The sequence below is a fragment of the Acinonyx jubatus genome, chromosome C1 (assembly GCF_027475565.1).
Source record: "Acinonyx jubatus isolate Ajub_Pintada_27869175 chromosome C1, VMU_Ajub_asm_v1.0, whole genome shotgun sequence".
NCBI lineage: Eukaryota > Metazoa > Chordata > Mammalia > Carnivora > Felidae > Acinonyx > Acinonyx jubatus.
Window position 1 is genome coordinate 189,473,544 of NC_069381.1, and position 21,132 is coordinate 189,494,675.

A 21,132-nucleotide genomic window follows, 5' to 3' on the forward strand; every position below is an offset into this window, starting at 1 on the left:
ATGTATCTCACCATGCCTTATGTATCATGCACTAAAATATATTTGGCTTTTTCTAGTGGAGATATAGATGACAGAATCAAACCATGATGAGATGTCTATATTTTCCTTCCTCACAGATACATACATAGTGTAGAAAACTAAATGTGAAAGAAAGACACAAAATGTTATACACAAACTAGACAATGAATGTATCTGTTCAGAGAAAGCACCTTGAATGACCATCCTGAGCCAAGACTGTGGCCCAATCCAGCCATCCTCAATTAATGATAGTGTTTTACAAGTCCTGAGGCAATGGGCTATTAGGCAATATTTAGCGAGCTCTCCTTATGTGCTGGGCACTACAGGAAACTAAGGGCTTTATGTACATTCTCTCCTTTAATCCTCTCAATAGCACTATGAGACACATCATTCCCATTCCACAGACGAGAAAACTGAGGGTCAGAGGATAAAACCACTCACCAAGTTCTCCAGCTTATAAGCGGTCCAGTCAAGATTTAAATTCAGGCAGCTGCGCCTTCAGTCCACAGGCTTAATTAACCACTACGTCACTCTGACTCTTACCGAAATGCCAGCAATTAAAATAGAATAAATGTTTACATTCCCCTTGAAAATATTTTCTGATAAAGTGAATCTTTCAACTGGAAAGAATGTCAAAAATATTTAGATGCACCCATATAATAGCTGTTGTAACTTTTTAAAACTGAGTAAGTGAAGGAATGTAATCTATTGAGACTAGAAGCCAAGGGTGTGGACTACAATTCACTCCTCCTCCCCTAGGTCCACCTTGAGCTCACAGAACAGTGCTACCCACCAAAGGACCTCTGTGTGGGACAGGCAGTTGATTTTCCTCAGAAAGGAATACCACATATCAACTTTACCAGTGTTTTTCCATTTAATTCCCTTCACTTTCTCAAAAAACATCTGTTTAGCCTGACACCGCCTTAGATAAACCAAAAATGGAAACCCCCCCAAGGCCAAAAGCAAAGCCAAGGCTTCATCCTTAACCCACACCTCCAGCTGCCTGAGAGCCCAGCAGAGTAGAACTGTAAAGTGAAGATGGCCCAGTACTGGGCTATGTCTTCTACTCCTTAGCAGGGGTGAGTTTCTCCGGTCCTCTGCCACATCCTGTCCCACACCGACCCCAGATGCCCAGATGTCCCACAGGGATAGAGAGTCACAATGTGGCTGGAGAATCAGGCAGGGCTAGACCACAGGGCTTAAAGATGAGCTCTGTCCGATCTGGTGGCCACCAGCCACATGGGGTTCCTGAGCACTTGAAATGTGGGCGGTCTGCATTGACATGTCTTTTGAATGTAAAATATACACTGAATTTCAAAGACTTAGTATGGAAAAAGAAAAAGGACGTAAAACTGCTCATTAACAATTGTTTATATTGATTACATGTTGAAATAAAGCTTGGCGATATTGAGTTAAAGTCTAGTATTAAAGTAATTAATTAGTACAACTAATTAATAAATGAATAATTAATAAAGTAAATAAACCAATGAAAATAAACAAAGCTGCCAGAAGATGTATATGTAAGTGTACACATGGCTCACATAATTTATTTATTTCTATGGGACAGTGATCTTAGCGGCCACATTTAAGAATCTGGACCTTAACACAATGGTGGCCATTGTGAACTTTTAAGCAGAGCCATAACGTGATCAGATGTGAATTCTCACAGTATCATTCTGGCTATAAAATGGAGAACGGGCTGCTGAGGGAAATGAGCTGATGTGAGAGGACTTCTGAGAGACAGAAGATAGTGGCTGAAACACAGATGTCATCGCCCCTAGCAGCAGAGATGGAGAGAAGTGGACAAATACAAAACATGCTTACAAAGTAGTGCCAGCCCGATGCGGATGTTGACTGAACAAGGGGAAAAGGCGAGGATGTGTATCCGGGATGCCCCCCGGGGGGGGGGTTGCTATGAAGACTGGGTGGCCATTCAGCTTCCACACCCTAGCAAGCATGCATCCGGGTAAAAATGGCCCATCAGGTTATCCCGGGATTGCAGCAGGCTGTCTACCTGAAGTTCCCCTGCAAGGGGTATGAATCATGGGTGTTCCCGGACTCTGGAACCAGCGCATGCTGCCCCAAAGTGCTTTCCTTCTGAAGAGCTCCAGAACAAGTAACCCAAGATCCTGCTCAGACAAAAACACCCTGGAAAGCTGTCGGAAACGATGAGGGTAATTGCCGCTGAGACCAGGAAATGAGCCGAAAGCACAACACATGGGATGGGCTGTAGTGGAAGCGGGGTGGGGTCTTTGCTCCCAGGCCTCTTCCTGGCTTCTTTCCTAGGAAATTCCAGGAGAATGCTGCCGGAGAACGGGCTTTGGAGTCAGACCGGACTCACAAGTCAGGTCCGCCCCTTACTCTCTGGGTACCCCTGGGCCGCTTGCAGGGTTACATCTCCTCCTGCCTCCGTGGGCAAAGCCCCACCTGCAGGACTCAGGACAAGGACGCAGGCACAGCACCAGCGCGCTTCCTGCTAAGTGGAGGGACTGCCCGGAACCCCGGGCTGGGACCACTAGGTCTTTCTCCTTCGCTGCAGTGCGCTCAGCACCCACCCCCCAGAAAGGGGCGGCAGGCTTGCCCGAACCCCCCAACCTTTAGCCGGCTCACCTGTCGCGGGCGAGAGCACAACACAGCTCCCCGAAAAGCCGGGCAGGCTGGTTGGGTGTTCACCGCACCGAGGACCGGACCGGACCGGACGCGGTGCCGAGGGAGGCACGCTCCTTGCAGGGCAAGCATTACCGTGAATAATTAAAGCGAAGCTCTGCTTATCTAACTGAATGAACAAAGGGTGCCTCTGACACAGCAGCCACTTTTTGTTGTTGCTGTGGTTTTAGGAGACCTCCCCCCCCCCCCTCAGTTACTGCTTCTTCAATTCTGATCATTTCAGAGGTCTCCCTATCAATTTGGGTAAATTAGCACGCTTCTCCTCCGTAGGGAGCTGCGGCCATAAATCACGGATATGAGCGTGTGTAAAATTATATAGCATGGGCCCAGTGTAATAATAAACACATTTATATTTTATAACCGCTGTTTTCTCCGCATTCGAGCCGTCTCACTGCCTGGGCCCCAGGGGCTCGCAAGCGCTCCCCACCCGCCCCGTGCGCGCCCGCAGTCCTGCTTTGTGCGCAGATTGCCTGCCCCCTCGGCTCGGCCCGCTATCTGCCGAATGCCAGCCGGCTCCTCTTTGTGCTGAGGCGGCGGGCAAGGGAGCCCACCCGCTCACGGCACTCGGTGCAGCGCGGCAGAGACACAAATGAGCAGGTGACCTTTCCAACCGTGTCAAAACGGGCCCTTGACCCAGAGACCTCAAAACTTCGGCGGTTTCGCTGTCTGAATCAGCCCGCTGAAAGGACCTATGTTTGCACAATGTGATTGTGTTTACACAAAGATTTAACGCCTCAATAGAGCAAAAGCTGTTCAGTTAATTTTAATTATTGCTTTATTCTTCCCACAACAGAGTAAAAAAAAAAAAAAAAAAAGGTTAACAGGGAGCTCGTGGTAATTGATCCCATAAGCTTTGTGCCCAGGGTCCTTCTAGCTCCGGGAAGGGCAGTAGAGGGAAGGAGGTATGAAAGGATTGTTTTCAGTCTCTGCCTTTGCTTATTAAACATGCTTTGTGGAGAAGACGGATACCAAAGAAAACCACAGGAAAACTTCAAGACCTGACTGTGGTGAGGGGAAGACTCACAGGTGGGTGGGAAGCGTTCTACACGCTTGGCAGTGAACTCAGTCGCAAGCAAAAGGTGAGTATCAAATGCGGATGGGGGCCCTGCCGAATATACAACGATTCATGAAGGTTATTTCTCTAGCAGGTAGAATAAATAAAAGGGGAAAGTAGATTTGAAAATACAAAGATAGACAGGAACGTAGGATCAGATAAAAAAATATATATATGTAGGCAAACAATCCTCAGGAACCCACATGGGTCATGCGCGCTGTTCCTAGCACCTTCCAGGGATTTGTCTCTTGGTGTGAAAACCTTTCCTTTCTGCAGATCTCTGGAAGACAATGCAAGTGCCTGTCGCTTGGCGGTTCCCGTAGATCCTTTCGGCAGAATGTTAGACACCAGCTATTCTTCCTCACCGTGTGCTTTTGTGAATACGGAGGAGAGACTGCTGCACACAGCAGCAGAATCTTAACCTGAGCTTGGGATCGCTGCCCATTAGGGGATCGAGAATCCCTGTATCGCACGAGGATTCTTCTCCATAAGACATTGAATACATCCACAAATATCCTCCAAAAAGTGGGGGGAAAGGGGGCTAACGCAAGATTATCCTGAGTGGACATTTATCGTACAAATAAAAATAAAAGCGCAAATTATTTGTTTGCACTCCCCTAGCAAAGCTCCAGTGTACCTAAGACAGCAATGTGCAACTTGTGCAGCAAGATCCATCCACCCCTAGCTTCTTCTGACTTCCCGAAGGCACCTCCATTTGGATTTGCCCATTTAGTAATAAATGAGGGCTGTTAAGGTGCATTCTTGTAAGGGGTCAGGGGGAAGTGTCTCTGTTCACGATTTCTCTCCACAAATTTTCTACAACGTGCAAATGCACGAGTACTGAGACAACGTTTTGAGAATCAATCCCTTGCATGTGTTTGCATCTTCGAAACCAGCTTTCTTAAAATGGAAAAAAAAAAAACCCCTAAGATCAAGGGTTTTTAAATTCAATCAAACTAGACAGGATATAGGAACATACAATATTCCTATACATTACATCATTCTGTCCTCTTAGCTCTTCTGAATTTGCCGTCCTGTTGGACAAGTACGATAATGACTCGTGTTACTTAGCATATGTGTGAAATAAGTAGAATGGCAAACAGTAGGCCACTTATTTTACTCAACTATAACAATACACCCTGCATTCATTTATATCCTATTTTAATTCAGGCACTCTTGCAAAACAAAAACAAAACAAACAAACAAAAAAACCACACCTGATTTCTACAGGAAAAACAGCATAAGGCAGGCTCTACAGCCCAGCAGAGAAACCTGTGACAAATCACCCTCTGAGCCTCAGTTTCCTCATCTATTAAGTGGGAACAATGAGAATATCTGTCCCGTAGGTAAGCGAAGGTGAAATGAAATGAGGTGTGTGAAAGCACTTGGTAAACTCTAACGGCTAAGGCAAGTTATATTATTGCCTGTTTACTCGGAAAAAGCAATAATGTGGAGGCAGCCATTCCCAGGCTCGGGACCCAATTGCCTTCTCCTTCCCAAAGCCAATCTGAGTAGGAATGCCTCAGCCTACCCTTTCTTTAGCCCATCTGCGCTGGGGAGCTGTCTAAATAACCACTGCCTCTTCAGGTCATGGAGCTAAATATTGCTAATTCCCTATTGTGCCTAAAACTAAGGTCCGATAACAACTGTGATCCAAAACATGGCACTTGCCGTGACCCCAGGAGGCCGGCCCACTAATCGCAATCCCTCCAAGAGGCAAGGGATAAGCTAATCTGTGTGAAAGACACAGATGTCACGTATTCCCTACAGCCACATTCACATGTATGAGGGGAATAATGTCAGCGGTATTATCTCCAAACAGCAAGGACAATGCCATACAATTCTAATAGCATATTGTCCATTGTATCGGGGGACGACACTTCTGACAATGTTATTTTCTATGCGTGCGAGCGTAGCTGAAAGGGCCGATGCATGACTCACATCTCCCCACAAAAATGCAAGCATAAAGTATGTGTCCGTTAGATACTGCCACTTAAATCTTTTTACCTTCGATGGCACCTTTCTCCCTGAGAACTCAAACTGCTTCACAGTACTTTCCACGCGGTGTTGGTGCAAAATGGAATCGTGAGCGACGGGAAAGGCGCTGCAGTGGCACATAGAAATGCAATACGGTTTTCCTAACAGAGGTTTCTATTTTCTGACTCAGACACCTCTTTCTGCACCAACAGTCGAACTTCTTTTTAAAATGTTTTTTTTTAAACGTTTATTTATTTTTGAGACAGAGAGAGACAGAGCATGAACGGGGGAGGGGCAGAGAGAGAGGGAGACACAGAATCAGAAGCAGGCTCCAGGCTCCGAGCCATCAACCCAGAGCCCGACGCGGGGCTCGAACTCACGGACCGCGAGATCGTAACCTGAGCTGAAGTCGGACGCTTAACCGACTGAGCCACCCAGGCGCCCCTCGAACTTCTTTTTAATAACAAGGAAACAATTGTTATTATCCAGTGAGGCTGCCGGATGCCAGAGGACAGGTAGAATATGATCGTCAGTGCCCAGTCGGCGAGGCCCACTTGGCTAAAAGCCTCCCTCCCACACACCAGCCTGGCAGCTCATGTGATTCAAATCCCTGCCTCAGCAAAACCTCAAATTATTACAGGTCAGGAGCCGTCAGTCAGCAAGAGGGGAGGGGATGTCACTTGCGAAGAGTCCCAATCACAAACGTTAAATCTAGAAAGCTGAGCGTCTCGCGGAGGTGGAGAGAGTTCTCTCATGTTATAAGGAAGGGGGGGGGGGAGGGGGAACCAGCACATCTAAGTCCTGACAGAAATAATAAATCATACAGTATTTATACTTAGTCAATTTTTTAAAGATCATAAAAGGGAACCAAGACCTGGGGCGTAGTCTTAAGAGGATGAGGAAATACTTTGCAAGTGGTGAAGAGTAACACAAAGAGAAGAAAAGGATAGCCGAGGTTGCACTGGGCCAGGGTTTCTCAACCTTGGCACCGCGGACCTTCAGGGGGCGATGATTCTTTGTTGCGGGCCGTCCTACACACTACAGGATGCTTAGCAACATCCCTGACCTCCCTTTACCAGATGCCAGGAGCAACACCCCCCCTTCCAAGATGGACAACCAAAAATGTCTCCAGACATGGTCAAACGTCCCCTGAGGGGCAAAATCAGTCCAAGTTGAGAATCACCGCATTAGTCAACTAATGACCTCACATTTGGGAGAACGGCTGGGCTAAAAGGTTTGCTCTCATGTATAATGGCCTCTTTAGCCATGGAGAGCAGGCCCCAGAACCACCACCACCCTCCCCCCCCGCCCCCACCCGCCTTCAACAGTCACGACTTTCCCGTTCCTGCTGGAACCTCATTAGCCTCACAAGTTCTTGAAGGGTCAGGGCAGGCCCGCTGGAGTGGATCAGCACCTGTGGTGAGCAGGCGGCCATGTGACGTGAGCACAGAGCGTGCAGCTGAAGGGCTGAGGACTGCCTCCAGTTCTTCTTCAGCACGGGGCTGCTATCTGCCCCCTAAAAGGGGCACTTTTTTTCTGATTCCCACACAGGCAGAATATGGGTTAGCAGCAGCCCTGCTGGGCAGCCCCGACCCCTCAGATTCCTCTTTGCTAGCTTTGTCAACTGATTTACCTCATATAAGGATCAGTAGTACTGCATGCAGATGAGAATGAGCAAAGCAGGTGACTGAGGAGAATGGAAAGGTTGAAGCAGTGAGGTTGAGGACTACCTCCTTTCCTCAACCCCCCAAGCATGCCTGCATGCCCCCGACTGCTTTCATCCAAAGAATAAAGATTGCCCACCCACAAGAGTATGAAGATAGGAAGCTCGGAATTGGGAACTGGTGTTCACTCGGGGCTGAGGCTACCCATGACTATGCCAGTTTTCGAAACCCCCTGTTTCACAGATCTTACCAGAGCCCGAGTGTAGACATGTAACGGCACCCAATGGACGGGTGAAGGAACGGTGGAAAAGACAGACACCAGGCCATCTTTGGACGGTTCACTCCACATCCTGCTTCGGTTGACTAGGGACGATCCATCATACACATGGAAAGTTGTTATTCTGACGATCTCCCTCAACAAAGACTAAACACTCAAGCAGTTAAAACCGCTCCCTCCCAAAGTCAGAATATAAAACCTGTCGAGCGATGAAGGAATGTTCCAACATCTGATGACTCCCCATAACCAAACGGCCAAGTCTTTCCATGGGGAAATACTCCTGAGTGATTAACAACTGGTCCTTTGAACAGAAAGGGCAGGAATAATATTTTGCCCGCTCTGTAGTTATCCTCTGATGATAAGGTTTTCTTTTGCAGTTTGAATGCTACTAATGGTTAGCGGGTTTAAGGCCTATGGAACATTATAATATTCTCTCCGTCATCCTAGACTAGTTTGAGGTCTCCCACCTATTTTAAGGATACTTTAAGCAGAAAAGATTCCACAGAGCCTGATCTGGTCTTATAAGTGGCTTGTTGCTTTGAATAGAACTTCTCCTTTTTCACTTTCGAGAGGGAGTGGTACATCTCATTAGTATGGAGAACCAGTGTCCGCTATTCACATCGAATAAGAGTTGCCTTTGCTAACTATTTCTGAGCACGGTCACACAACGGTGGGCCGAGTCTTCTCACTAAAACAGCTCCTTTCTAGAGCAATGAAGCTGCCTCTTCAAGGGGCCTCAATTTGCATACACCTTCTCAACCATTCACAGTGGAACCCCCTTGAAACATCACTTCACTTCTGAAGAACCTTCGTCCCCATACTTCCAAGGAGGATTTCGATAATGAGGAAATGGAAACCTCTACTTCAATAGGAGATGCAACTATATGGAAAGCGATTAGACTTTTTTGTACATCACAAAACCAATTTTAGGTTTCTCTCGCACCCCATTTGTTCATTTGCTATAAGGAACGAAAATAAGGTGTGCGAAACATGCATTCCTTCTGTGGAAAGCAATGTCCCACCAAAAAGCATTTGAGACCTTCGCTATGCTTATCAGAGGAATGAAATCCATAACGTAAAGTCGTGTGTCTAGAAGTCTCCTTTTACTCCTTAATGAATAAAACAGTTGGGAAAATCCGATGATTGCCTTTAGTCCATTTTATTTCTTACTTTATACTCTGTAGGATACCAAGAAGAACAGCTACAAAAGACTCTGGTCCATTTAAGAGATAAAGAGCCACTACCTTTAAGATGTTAAAGATCCTGCTTTGTTATTAAGTTAGTGATTTTAACGTTGTGCAAATGCTCTTAGTGCCCATATCAAGTATAAATGTGTAATAATTTGCCAGTTCTTTCTAAAGAAGACCAAATCCACCATTTAAGTAGTAGTCGTCAAATGTCTTATTTCTTTCAAGTTCTAATCAAAAGGTATGCAGAGAAAAGAAAGACTCCAAGATTCGAATCTATTTTCACAGCTAAAGGATCTAGTTGAGAAAGCAGGATGAGGGGACGCAGGTGCCAGACATTGTGTAGAATTTGCACTTATGCTCCATTAATTGCCAGCATATCTTCCTTTTCCTTTTTCCTCCCCTCCCCCGCCCCCCAAATCCCTTTGGAGAACAGCAGAGCAGCAGGCCCAGACTGGTACCCAGCAGCAACACCAGGAGCAGAAGTAGCCAATTAGCCTCCAGAATACAAAGAGGGGGTAAAAAAAAATGATGCAGTTACCTAGCAACCAGAAAGAGCAGAAACAGCTGTGTAGCAGGCCCAGGCTGGTACCCAGGCAGAAACAGGATAGCCAATTAGCACACTGTATTTAATGCTGATGTGGTTTCCTAGTAACAGGCTGTACAAGTCTGTCTGTTGCGTTTTCTCCCTCCCTTCCTCACATTTTCCTCAATCATGCACAGTATTACTATTTGCCCTAATTACTGTTTCTCCACTGCTTCGAGCGGCCATTATTTTGTCCCCAGAGAAATTGGAAGAACTCAGGAAAAAATCTTCTGTAATGACAGTATTTAGTTTCAAATTTAGATTAGCTGTAAGCCTTGAGACACCAAACAACAACAACAACAAAGAATGAAAAAAAAAAAAAAAGCCAGCAAATCGCCTTCTGCCTAAATTTGTAAGTAGCCTATGGTACCTTTTCTATATGCTAATATTTACATGTGGGTGAAGCAAAAAATATTTAATAATGCATAATGTCATTTTGCCATACGCTACACTTCCGAATAGGCTGAATCCTCTGTGTACTTGAATTTATTCATATTGATTTTCTGACACTCTCTCCTGAACACCAGAAACGTAAGATGTCTTATTACCTATATCAGAGAAGGGAGATGTATCTTTTGTTTTCTTTTTAAAATACCAATACTAGTTTCAACAAGCTCGTGGCCAATGGAGAATTCAGTATGAACAATCATTATTTCCTTTCTACAACAGAACTCGAGTGTGGGTAAAGAGTGTGCGTTCCCCACGGCAAGGAGATACAGACACCGTAAGTTCCTAATCCCTGTAATGAATTCCAGTAAGGTGACATTAACCACGTGAACATGCAAAATGAAGACCGAAAACGTTTAAAAATGACTGCTGCACAGCTATCCTCTGCTACTCCTACTGCATCGTGCTGCCCTCGGATACTAGAATATGTACCAGTCAAGCTTTTTCTTGGGTTCTATTCATCAGGGCATAGATTATATAATTTTACGTTTTTTAGGGCATCCATTAGATGCCTAGAACCTTCCTCACTTAACAGTGCCTTCGTTTTTGGAACAATTTATAGTCCTTTTTACAAAATTTCCCTGATATGAAAATAGCAAGGGCTCCAAAGGAAGACATTATATACCATAACACACTGAACTGGGCGATAATAATCTACCATGAAGGGAAAGTTTTTTCTCAACTGAAGATGGTTTCTGGCTTCCTTCCCTTAAAACAAAAGGATTGATTGCTTTTATCAACTTTAGCTTAACCTAGTGAAACAGTTGAGACTGTTCTGTCCCAACAAAGTTGGGATTTTGAACAATTGTATTGTTTGCCTGAAGACAGTATGTGTAATACTGTTTTACTTTACTGAACTCCCTAAGTTAAGTGTCAATTATGGTAATGAATAGAGAAAGGATACATTCCAAAGGCAGAAACAACAAAAGAAGCCTAACTCTACGTTTTATGATACTGGATGAGTGGTTTGCAATATAAAATGGGTTTTAAATTATAAATCCATTTTATTTTGCAAACAAAATAAAAGGGGTCTAACCTGAATGCAGGTAACTTTTGAAGGGAAGAAGGCAAAAGACTCAGGGTCTAAAAAAAAGGGGCGGGGGCAGTCTGCCAACTAAGCCTAATTCAGGGGGTCCAATCCCAGGTCAGTCCCTAACTCTCCACCTCAATAAGCACAGATGGTGAAGGAGAAAGAAAGGTGAACAGAAATATGGGACAAACCATGAAAAGCTTATTCTCACTGCAGACACTCTTAAATAATTTAAGCGGGTTGACCTCCATTATATAAGCTAGTCAGAGTCCAACATTGGCTACCAAACATAGAGACACTGCAGGAATGAGGAATAACTCTTGTCATTGGTTGGCCAAATAACTAGCACATTAAAAAGTCACTAACTTTTGATTACCTTGAACAATCTTGCTTCTACTAACATTTAGCTCGATAACTGTCATGTCAATAGGATTTTTAAAAACGGTTGAAAAGAAGTTACTTTTAGAAAATGTAGAACATCCAGGAGCAGAAGATGGAAGGTGGAAAATGCTGTCCCAGCTTCCAAAACGCCCCCATCTTGTCTCCCTGCTTGCTTGAAGATTCCTGAAATTCCACTAACTGCCTCCCGTAATCGAAGATTAGAAAAATAATAACAAGAAGAAATGTCATTGTGACGTAAAGAAGGGTAATAAAGGAAGGCTTCAAAGGCAGGAAGTGACTCAGTGCAAGAAAGCATCAGGTGTAAGGTTCTTAGGTGGGGCCTGAAGAAGGAACTGAGATTTTAGGAAACAGGTTTGCCCACGGCCATCCAGTTCACCTCCATTAGGGTGGGGACAGACAGAAATCACCTGGCTGGAAAGAGCCAGACTCTCACCATTACTACCTGAGTCACCTGGCAGAACTCTCAGTCCCACTGCACGTATGCCCAGCATAGGCTCGGTCCCCAGAGAGTTCCATTTGCTTACCAGAACTAACTTCCTTACACGAGAAGTTTGTTTTCTCTTGATCCATTTTCAAGGCTTCCACCATAATTTCTACTAAATTCAAGCCAGGTATCTTTCAAAGAAAGACAATCATTTTACAAATACATTTTCATCTATCCTTATATTCTAACTTTTTAAAAAAAGATATTCCAAAGTTTAAAAAAAAAAGTTTTGTTTTGCTTTTTTTATTACACACTACCTTCTTCAACTCCTTTTTTTTTTTTGTCTGATTCAAACAGAATCACTCCATTTTTGTTTTAATTTCAGAAGACATAAGACATTAAGTATTGTCTACCCCCAGCTAATTCTTCAACGTTTATTTATTTTTGGGACAGAGAGAGACAGAGCATGAACGGGGGGGGGAGGGGCAGAGAGAGAGGGAGACACAGAATCGGAAACAGGCTCCAGGCTCCGAGCCATCAGCCCAGAGCCCGACGCGGGGTTCGAACTCACGGACCGCGAGATCGTGACCTGGCCGAAGTCGGACGCTTAACCGACTGCGCCACCCAGGCGCCCCAGCTAATTCTTATACTATCACTTAGCCTGTACTCTTTACAAAGCTTCATTTAATCTCCTCAAACCTCCCAATGTAATACGTATAGGACAACCACACTCCTCACAGTCATTAACATTCTTATTATAATACAAACAGCTCTGTACATTATCTATTTATTAAACAGAACAGTTACTTTTTTTTGAAGTTCATATTTGGCCTTCTCAGTGTCATTCCTTCATTTGCACAGACTTCTCATGACCTTCTTTTTCTTTTCTCTATCAAACAGAGCTGGCCCAACCTTTAAGTCTGAGAATTTATAAAATTCTATTACTTCAACTGCCTTTTCTGAAATGAGATTCCTCTTTTCTCTTCCCTCATTCCCACCTCCCACCCCCAATCCATGCCATCTTCTCTTTTGAGATCAGCTTCCAAATATAGTGACTTTGTAAAACCACATTTCAGGCTTTTGCATCAAAAAGCAAAGTCCCCAGGGCTGGGGGAAGGAACAGAGTCTAGTATAATGGGTGTTCAAGAAATATCATTTATGATGAAATACTTATTAATTTCATACTTTTTTCTTTTCCTTCCATTCTTGTTTTAACCTGCTTATTTACTTTGTGACTACCAATTATCCATTAAAAGGACATCTGGAATAGGCATCCCGTGAAGCCTACATTTATTACCATATTAAAATAATAAAATAAACGTGCTTGCTGTGTATATGCCGAGGTTTATGCCATTTCAGCCAGTATATGTTTACCTAAATTTATCTTCATAAATGTTAACAGCCAGCATATTGCTAAATTACCATGTGGTGAAGCTCTAAGAATTTCTTGAATCATAAAATTCTCCCATCAATTGTTTTCCATCATCTCATTCACACCCGTTCTTTTCAAACACTTTCTCTTAAGCTCTTGAATATGCTAAACCCAAACTATCACACCCTCCTATTAAACTGTCTCCACCTTGTGAACTGAACAGTTAACCCTTATTCCAGTTTCCATCCCATAATAGGGGTTTAATGAGTTTCTGCCTCAACACATGGATAAACTTCATTAGCAGCCATGTGTCTCAGCATATTAAAGGCCCTTTAATGTCTTAAAATTGCCCTATTTCAGTTGCTATTGTATAAATTCAAAGAATTCTTATCTATGGGGCTGAGGAGGTTGAAAGTGGTCGATGGGCCCCCTACAGTTCCAGACTGAGGTATTTAATTTTATCCCCGCTGATACGCCTGACCTTGAATTAGGGCTTCTATTTATACAAATGGGTGTATTATCACATTGGCATCATTTGAAACGATGAACAGCATTAATAAACACCCTGTTCAAAAAGAGAAAAGCGACTTTTTCTGAATCATGCTCGCTACTTCTGACCTCTGATAGGCACCCCTACTCTCATGCCATGCTATGTCTCCCTTTGCACTCTTTCTTGGAAGGGCTGCCCCCAGCACTGCTTACTCAGTGGCACAGAGCCCGACATCTCTGGGCACTTACTACCCCATTTGAGGAATGACTGATAGAACAAACAAAGTGACTAAGAGGATGATCCATTAAATAGCACGTAAGCCCAAGGGACAGGAGGCCTGGGTCAAGTTTTAATTCTGCCAATGACAGGTCATAGAACCCGGGCTGGGGCATTTTTACACTGTTGGTGCTCAGTTTCCCCCAACACGTGATAATGCTTGCCTGATTTCATAGGGATAGAGTATTAACATTTGTCATTTTAATGAGTGCATTGGGACTGTTAGAAGAAGTCTCTCTTTAATCCTAAGGTGAAAAAAAAAATGGTTTAATAGTAATGACCATAATGATAGTAACTATAACAGTAACAATAATGGGCCTAGAAACGGAAGACCATTCTTTTGTAATTTCCTTGTTCTGGTACTTAGTCACTTGATGAGGCAATATGTTTAAGGACCCTCCCAACTTTATTCTATTTAGAAGACACTGAAAGTAGTTTTCATTGTCAATTTGTATTTAAACTATGTCTCTCATTTCCTCTTAATAATGAGTTATTAAGAAAAAATAATCTACTTGATTTCTTTTCCTCTTGTTAGTTAGCATAGAAGTTAAGAGATCAGATTTGAGCAATACTGTTTGGTTTGAATCCTGGCCCAACCACCTAGGAGCTGTGTGACATTGGGCAAGTTACCTGACCTCTCTGGGCCTCATTCCCTCTATATTATAAGAATAGCACCTATGTCATTAGATTAATACGAGGACTAAACGGATTAAATTTGTAAAACACTTAGAACAATGTCTAGGATGTAACACCCGCTTTATCTTTGTTGAATAAACAAAATAAATCATATTTCAAACTTTGAAGAACTTTCATTATGTAAATTAAGCACTTTTATTCACCTGTTAAACACAACGCTCGTCTTTTCGTTTATAATATTTTTAGCTACCTTTTCATTTGAAAACAAACTATTTCCCCAGATCCAAGTTAAGCTTAGAAATGGTGCCACCCCGTGATTCAGTGAGACCTGTCCCAAAGCAGACATAAACAGTTAAGTAAATTGCACACTTGTGTTATCTTTCCACCTAAAAAGCACCCCTTTACGTTCTTTGGCACAAAAATCCAGAATGTCCTTATCAACACCCGTTGATTAGTCTAAAGCAACCCCCTGTCCATAGAAAGAATCCTCCAGGTAGAACATGTGAGAACATGGCCTTCTTTTTTACCCTCCTCTGTGACCAGCAATCAAAGATTTCATTCCTGGCCTTTGTCCTGACTTTGTCAACATGACTCACTCTGCATAGTGTACGTGAATCTCCATATTAGAAAATTTTATTTTAATTTCCATATTAGGCAAGTCTGATCAATTAACACAAAGTGCCATTTCAATCCCAAGCTTTTTTTTTTTTTCTTCTTCTCAGAAGTGACCAAGAAGAAACGTGGAAAACAATTCTTTCTCTTTTTGCATAGAAACTACTAACATTTTAACAAACTGACTTGTGCGGAACATGCGCATAATAAAGTGATTTTTTTTCAACTGAAAGTGAAGATTTCCTTTGCATCAAAATATAAGGACAATTTAGCTGACTCCAAGAAAATGAATAAAACTATGATCATGATAATTGAATTATTGAGCAAGAAAAATCCGTTACACAAAGACCAGAAGACGGAGTGAGAGAGAAAGGTCTGTAATGGTTGGCTGCTAAAGGACATTTTTACGCACATGCCAGCACTAAGTGCTCTTCGCGATGAATAAACCATATGTCCATTTTTATATGCTTCCTTTCCCTAAGATCCTGAGACTTCACAATATTCCCTTTGTCCCAGTCCCTGCCTTGTCTTCCCCCTCCCTCGGTTCCCCCATCCCTAACTTCACCTCCTTGGGCAAACAATATTTGTGCCCTAGCTACCAACTTGAACATCTGCTACCTTAAAAAAAAAAAAAAAAAAAATCACCTCATTGCCTAACATGCTCCAGGGCAAAAAGTTTGAAGGATTCAGCATCCTCAAAAGAACAGCCACAGAAGGGGGGCTGGGGGGGGAGGGGGGCGGGGAGGCATATCTTTTCCAGCTCAGTAAATTCTATCTATATAAAGATTAAATGAATAACATTTTAAAAATTCTTCAGTGCAAGCAAATCCATGTTACCAACAATGTATTGTCTTTCTTATGCATAGAGGGAGACCCACACGTTTTATTTTATTTCATTTTTCCAACTGTGTCTCCTTTTCAACATATTACCGTATAGAAGAGATACAGCATATACAGAACTCTAGAGAAAAGGAGGCCAATGGTTTCCCTCTTTTTACCAATTGTTTCCTCATCTTCTTCTTTTTTTTTTTTTTTTCTGTCCCCAAACACTTACCTATCTGAAAGATAAAGAAATGCTTCCACTGGATTAAAGTGAGCCCTGTGTTAAAAGAGCTTGCCCGAATCCAACCAGAGCCCATTTCTGTTAAACTCCATTTCAACATTGGGTCGGCAGTTCTGCCCTTTCACTCGCTTATATCGGCGACTCCTCCAACCAGAATTCCCATCGCCATATACCTTTGCCCTCAAGCTTGTACTAGTCCATTGCTTTTATATGTTTGCACTTAATTTGATTCCATCCTTCATGGTTTTTTCATTATTCTTAGTTCATCCACACCACATAAATTATCACCTTTGTGTTCAGTTCCCCATGTGCCCCATTCACACCAATTCCAAATAAATACTTCTGATTCTCATCCATTTGATCCAAATTAATTCACACTCTCTCTCCCCATCCCCCACCTCCACCTCCCCTCCTATTTCTCTTGTGGCACCTACTTTTCCTTCCATGCTTATCTAGGAGGGAGGTTTTACAGGCAAAAGGCTTCCGGAGGATGCAAGGTGATTGCTTTCTGCATTGTCTTAGGAAAGCCGAGCTCTACGGTGCTTCCACCTTCAATGAGCCGACGGCTGCACATCCAGATGCACTTTCCTCAACTGGTGTCCACGAGCATCGTCACCCCCTGCACAGGGTGACGAAAAAGGCTTCTTGCTTTTCGATGGTATTTAACTTTGGCAACGGCCTTATTTCCAGTATACATAGAGCTGTTTTTTCACACGATCATCACTAATCAATGGCAACAGCAATCCTACTAACTACAACCAACTCCACTACCATCTTTCATGAGCTCTCACGGTCTGCCAAGTCTCTTACATACGTTTATTCATTAAGCCTTCAAAACAATCCAGAATGTAGACAAAATTATCCCTGTACTTTACAGACGGCGACACTGAGACTTAGGGAAGACAAAGCACTTAACCAGGTCACAGATCTAAGAAGCAGAGGAGCCAGAATTCAGACCGAAGTGCACCAAACCACAAAGCCCCGCTCTTCACCACTCTGCAGTACTGCCTTTCAGTAATGCATGGTGCCTCCTTGGATAAATCCCCCGCGGAGAGGAGTCTTTCCACTAAAGTCCACCCTACGGCAAGTGGTTGGTTGCAGGTGCTGGGGAACATAATGAGCTCCACCTTGGTAATCGTTCCGAGTAGACGATGCCCAAAAAACAAAGCACCGAATAAGGGATCACTCCTAAGAGGTCTCCTTCTGACACGTCCGTTGGGCAAAGGGGATAGGAAAAAGGAGGAAATGCTCTGGACTCCCCCTTGGAAAAAAGAATCCTGCTTCCCCAGAGCCTTCCAGCCTCCATACTAGGCAGGATGTAGCCCGTCTCAAAGTCAATAATTCAACAATGTGTCCATACTCAAGAATTCCACACCCCCAACGAAGCTCAACATTCTTGCCTCATCCTGCTTTCTCGGGTTTCCTGGGGAGAACAGGAAGTGAGTCACCAATGAAAGCCCGGGAGCACTGCAATGTCTTGCCATTACTTTCCTCATTGACTTGAGAAGAAAGAAATATGAACAATGATGACCTTCAGGACACTCTCAGGGAGGGAAAGAAAGCTGACTCTCGCAGGGGATGTTAGCCTTGGTGTCTGTGGAGTGGACAACTCAGACCCAAACCCTCACGGGGAACCCTAAGTGGGCCTGAGCTGTGGGGTTCAAGAGTCACGTTAGGAGACCGTCCCATGAACCGAGCAGGAGCTACATAGGCAGTAAAGTGCAGAACTGGAGGAGTACGTGCCTCAGTCCTGTATAGCAAGGAAGCAATGTATTCTCATGCTCCCATGGGAATGGTTTTGAGGTTCAAAATGGTGATTTCTTCTGGACATGTATGCTGCATCTTACTTCAGGGAAGTACTCCTGTCCTGCACAAAGGCATTTCACGCCCCCCCACCCCAGCGCACCAGAGCCGCAAGGGGCCTTAGGCCAGTCTGCGTGACAGACGTGGCAAACGGGGCCCGGTGAGGTAAAGGGACACTCTCAAGGTCACAGAGCTAGTTAGTGGCAGGGTTAGAACCAGAACTAGCTAGTTCGTTTTTCTGATTTTCCAGCCAATGAACTTTTCACTGCACACGTCCTTGGTGGCACAGACCAAAACCTGCCGCAGAGCACCAGGAAGACGAGGTACAAGACCAAAAAGAACTCCCGCCAGCCACTTCTCCTGGCTCAAATCCAATCACGCATTTCTCTCTGGCTACACTCTCACTCTGCTGCTTCTGCTTCTGGAGCTCTTCCCTACTCAGTTGCAATGTACAAGCAGTATGCACAACCACACAGGCGATACAGCCGGGACTCATTTAAAAGCCACCAATGACAGTAATTGCTCCTAGGATGCTAACGCCAAGAAGAAACACCATCCCTAAGCTTGCGTCTCAAAGCACACGACGAAGACCAGGTGTCAAGGAAAATGCCAATCTCACTCTTTTCTCTATAAACCCCACTCTTCCAAATTATCCCATTGCTCCAAAGATCACTACGATTCCTGGGAATCACGCAGATAGTCCTGAGAAAAATATACAGTCCCCGCCAGTCCCTGCCCTCCCCTACCACACACATAGCAATGTAATCACTTTAGCAACTTCTCGGTAACAAGCTCATTAAAAAGCAATTCTGCCATCTCCCCATAAAGCACGCGCCAGAGAACAATGCAAAAGAGGAGATGCCAATTAATTATAGAATGATCACATCTAATGAACTCTGAAACCCTCCTGCTGTTGGTGACTTTGACGAAAAATCAGGGACGCCCCGACTACCTTGCGTAACTGTGAATTCTTTCAAATGGGCCTCCTCAGATTCCACGGTTGATCAAGGCTGCAGAACTACACTCCTGAAACACCGAGGAGTGTCGGGAGGTGACAAGTGCCCGGACGGCCGGAGCCCCCCCATTGGGGCATCCTTGGAACCGCCTGGTTCCACGCCGTGGTTGGCACGGCCAGCCCGGGGCCTGCACCCGGGGCGTCTGCGGGGGCTCAAGGTCACGCGTGCGTCCCTCGGCTGCCCCGCCCCCCGGCCCTCGGGCCTGGCTCCCACCCCCCGAGGCAGCACGAGGCCGCTCCTCAGAGCCCCGACGCCCTTCCCACCGCGAGGCTAGAGGAGGAGGAAGAAGAAACCACGTGCGGCCAACTTGTACCACTACCTGTGTGAGTCCTCTGGTGGGCCTTTAGGTGGGAGCTTTTTGTATAAACTTTCCGGCACCCGTTAAACTGACAGCGGTGAACCCTCTTCTTGTTTTCGGGGCACGCCTCGGCCCCCACCCCTCCTTGCTCGCTGTCGCTCTGTCCGCTCTTAACTGTCCCCGCTGCCGCCACGGCCGCCGCCGCCGTCGCCACCCCTCCCACCTTTACTGAGCCGAGCGCAGCCTTCTTGGCCACCAGTTTCAACGTCACCGTGCCATCCACGGCTGAGAGAGTCTGTGAGGTTTTGACCAGATGGCGGCTGAGCTCAGGGGACGAGGGGGGCGTTAATGAGGTCACTGCGTTGAGCTGGGCCTGGTTGACGGCCGTGTAGCTGTCGAGAGAAGAGCTGGTTGGCTGGAGGCTGAGGCAGGTCTCAGAGAGCAACTTGTCCCGAGAGAGCAGAATGTCCACGGCCGAGCTCTTCTCGCAGATGGTGGCTTCCACGGGGAGCAGCAGCGGGTCCAAGCGCCGGAAGCTCTCCTCAATGCACGGGGGAGGAGAAGCGTGGAGGAAACAGTCCAAGTCCTCACCGAAGGTCTCCGAGATCCTCCTGGGCTCCGTCTGTAGGTAGCGTTCCAATTCAAGGCATGTCTGCAGGGGGGAAGGCGGGAGGGAGAGAAACAGCCATCAGAGGCAAAGAACACCATGAGGCCACATGTTGACAGGCAGAGCAGGGAGACACAGAGAATGGTTTCGCGGCCGGAGTCTGAAATTCTCTTGGTGGAAGGTCTGACCTTGTTATTTACTCCCTGAAGGCTTCTGAAGGGTTCCTAAGGGCCACATCATGTGAGTTTAATGAAGGGGAGCTAGAGGCCCAGAAGGGCTGTCTCGCCCCGTCGGGATCCCAGAGAATATTCGGGGTTAAAGTCATCTCCTGCCCTACAACCCAAGTCGGCAGGTGAGATGCTCCAAGCAGCCCCAGGAGTTCCCGCGTAAGCAAGAGGCAAATAGAATCACACAAAGTTTTTCATACCAAAACAAGACTTCCCGTACTCCACGTTCATTTTTCAAATAGACGGGGGCAAGCCACAAAAATAAGTCAATTTTCCAACCTGCCCTGAAGAACAAACCATACCCACCCAAACTAACAGGTGACCTGGGCCACGATGAGCCAACAGCAAGCTCTGCCTCGGATTCCCTAGCTGGCAGGAACAGACACTGTTCTCAAGAATGCCTCTCACAGAATCTTTGATATATAAGACAAAACTCCCATTGTCTACAGCAAGTTATTCAAAATACGATTGCTACCTATTTTGTGGCAAGAAGCATGAGTCCCATTACAATGGTTTAGTATCTCTGACTATGTGATAAGAATAGGTTCAAACACAGCTACTTGACTTGCTAAAAGATAGGACCCAATAGATTTCAACGTAAAGCTTTCACCTGGTAAAGAAATAGAGCAAACTGAAGAGTTCAGAGTTGCAACAAATCTTCACCCATGGTGCTCCTCAGACTTTGTAAGGTGGTGGAAACGCTGTTGCGGCAACAGTGTGGATATTTAAGTTTGTACTAGAAAGCTCTCCTCACTTACAAATCCCGCTTTTCCAAAATCTTGTGTAAAACGATGGCACTAACTTGCACCATCAGCTCAATTTGCTCTGGTTTCTGGGCTCCGACAAAGAAACACTGATGACCAATTTAAAATGAGACCAGCTCCTAATTTACTGCCTCCGTAGAGCATCTTCAATTTCAACCAGTGTTCAGAATCTAGGCTTTTATTCTGTTAAGAATAGATTTTAATGATATGCCTCATTGTGCTGTATATGTTAAGG

General features: G+C 44.9%; 1 protein-coding gene across 2 annotated transcripts in view; it reads right to left on the reverse strand.

Moving 5' to 3' along the window:
• The window catches only part of KLF7 (KLF transcription factor 7), an 87,226-nt gene that overhangs the window by 23,983 nt on the left and 42,111 nt on the right, over positions 1-21,132 (reverse strand). Inside the window, exon 2 of one of the 2 annotated variants that reach the window (XM_015085417.3) lies at positions 19,321-19,951. In XM_015085417.3, the coding sequence (XP_014940903.1) occupies positions 19,321-19,951 (631 nt within the window). The remainder of the gene's footprint in view (positions 1-19,320; positions 19,952-21,132) is intronic. The other variant, XM_053215691.1, reaches the window with a different exon arrangement.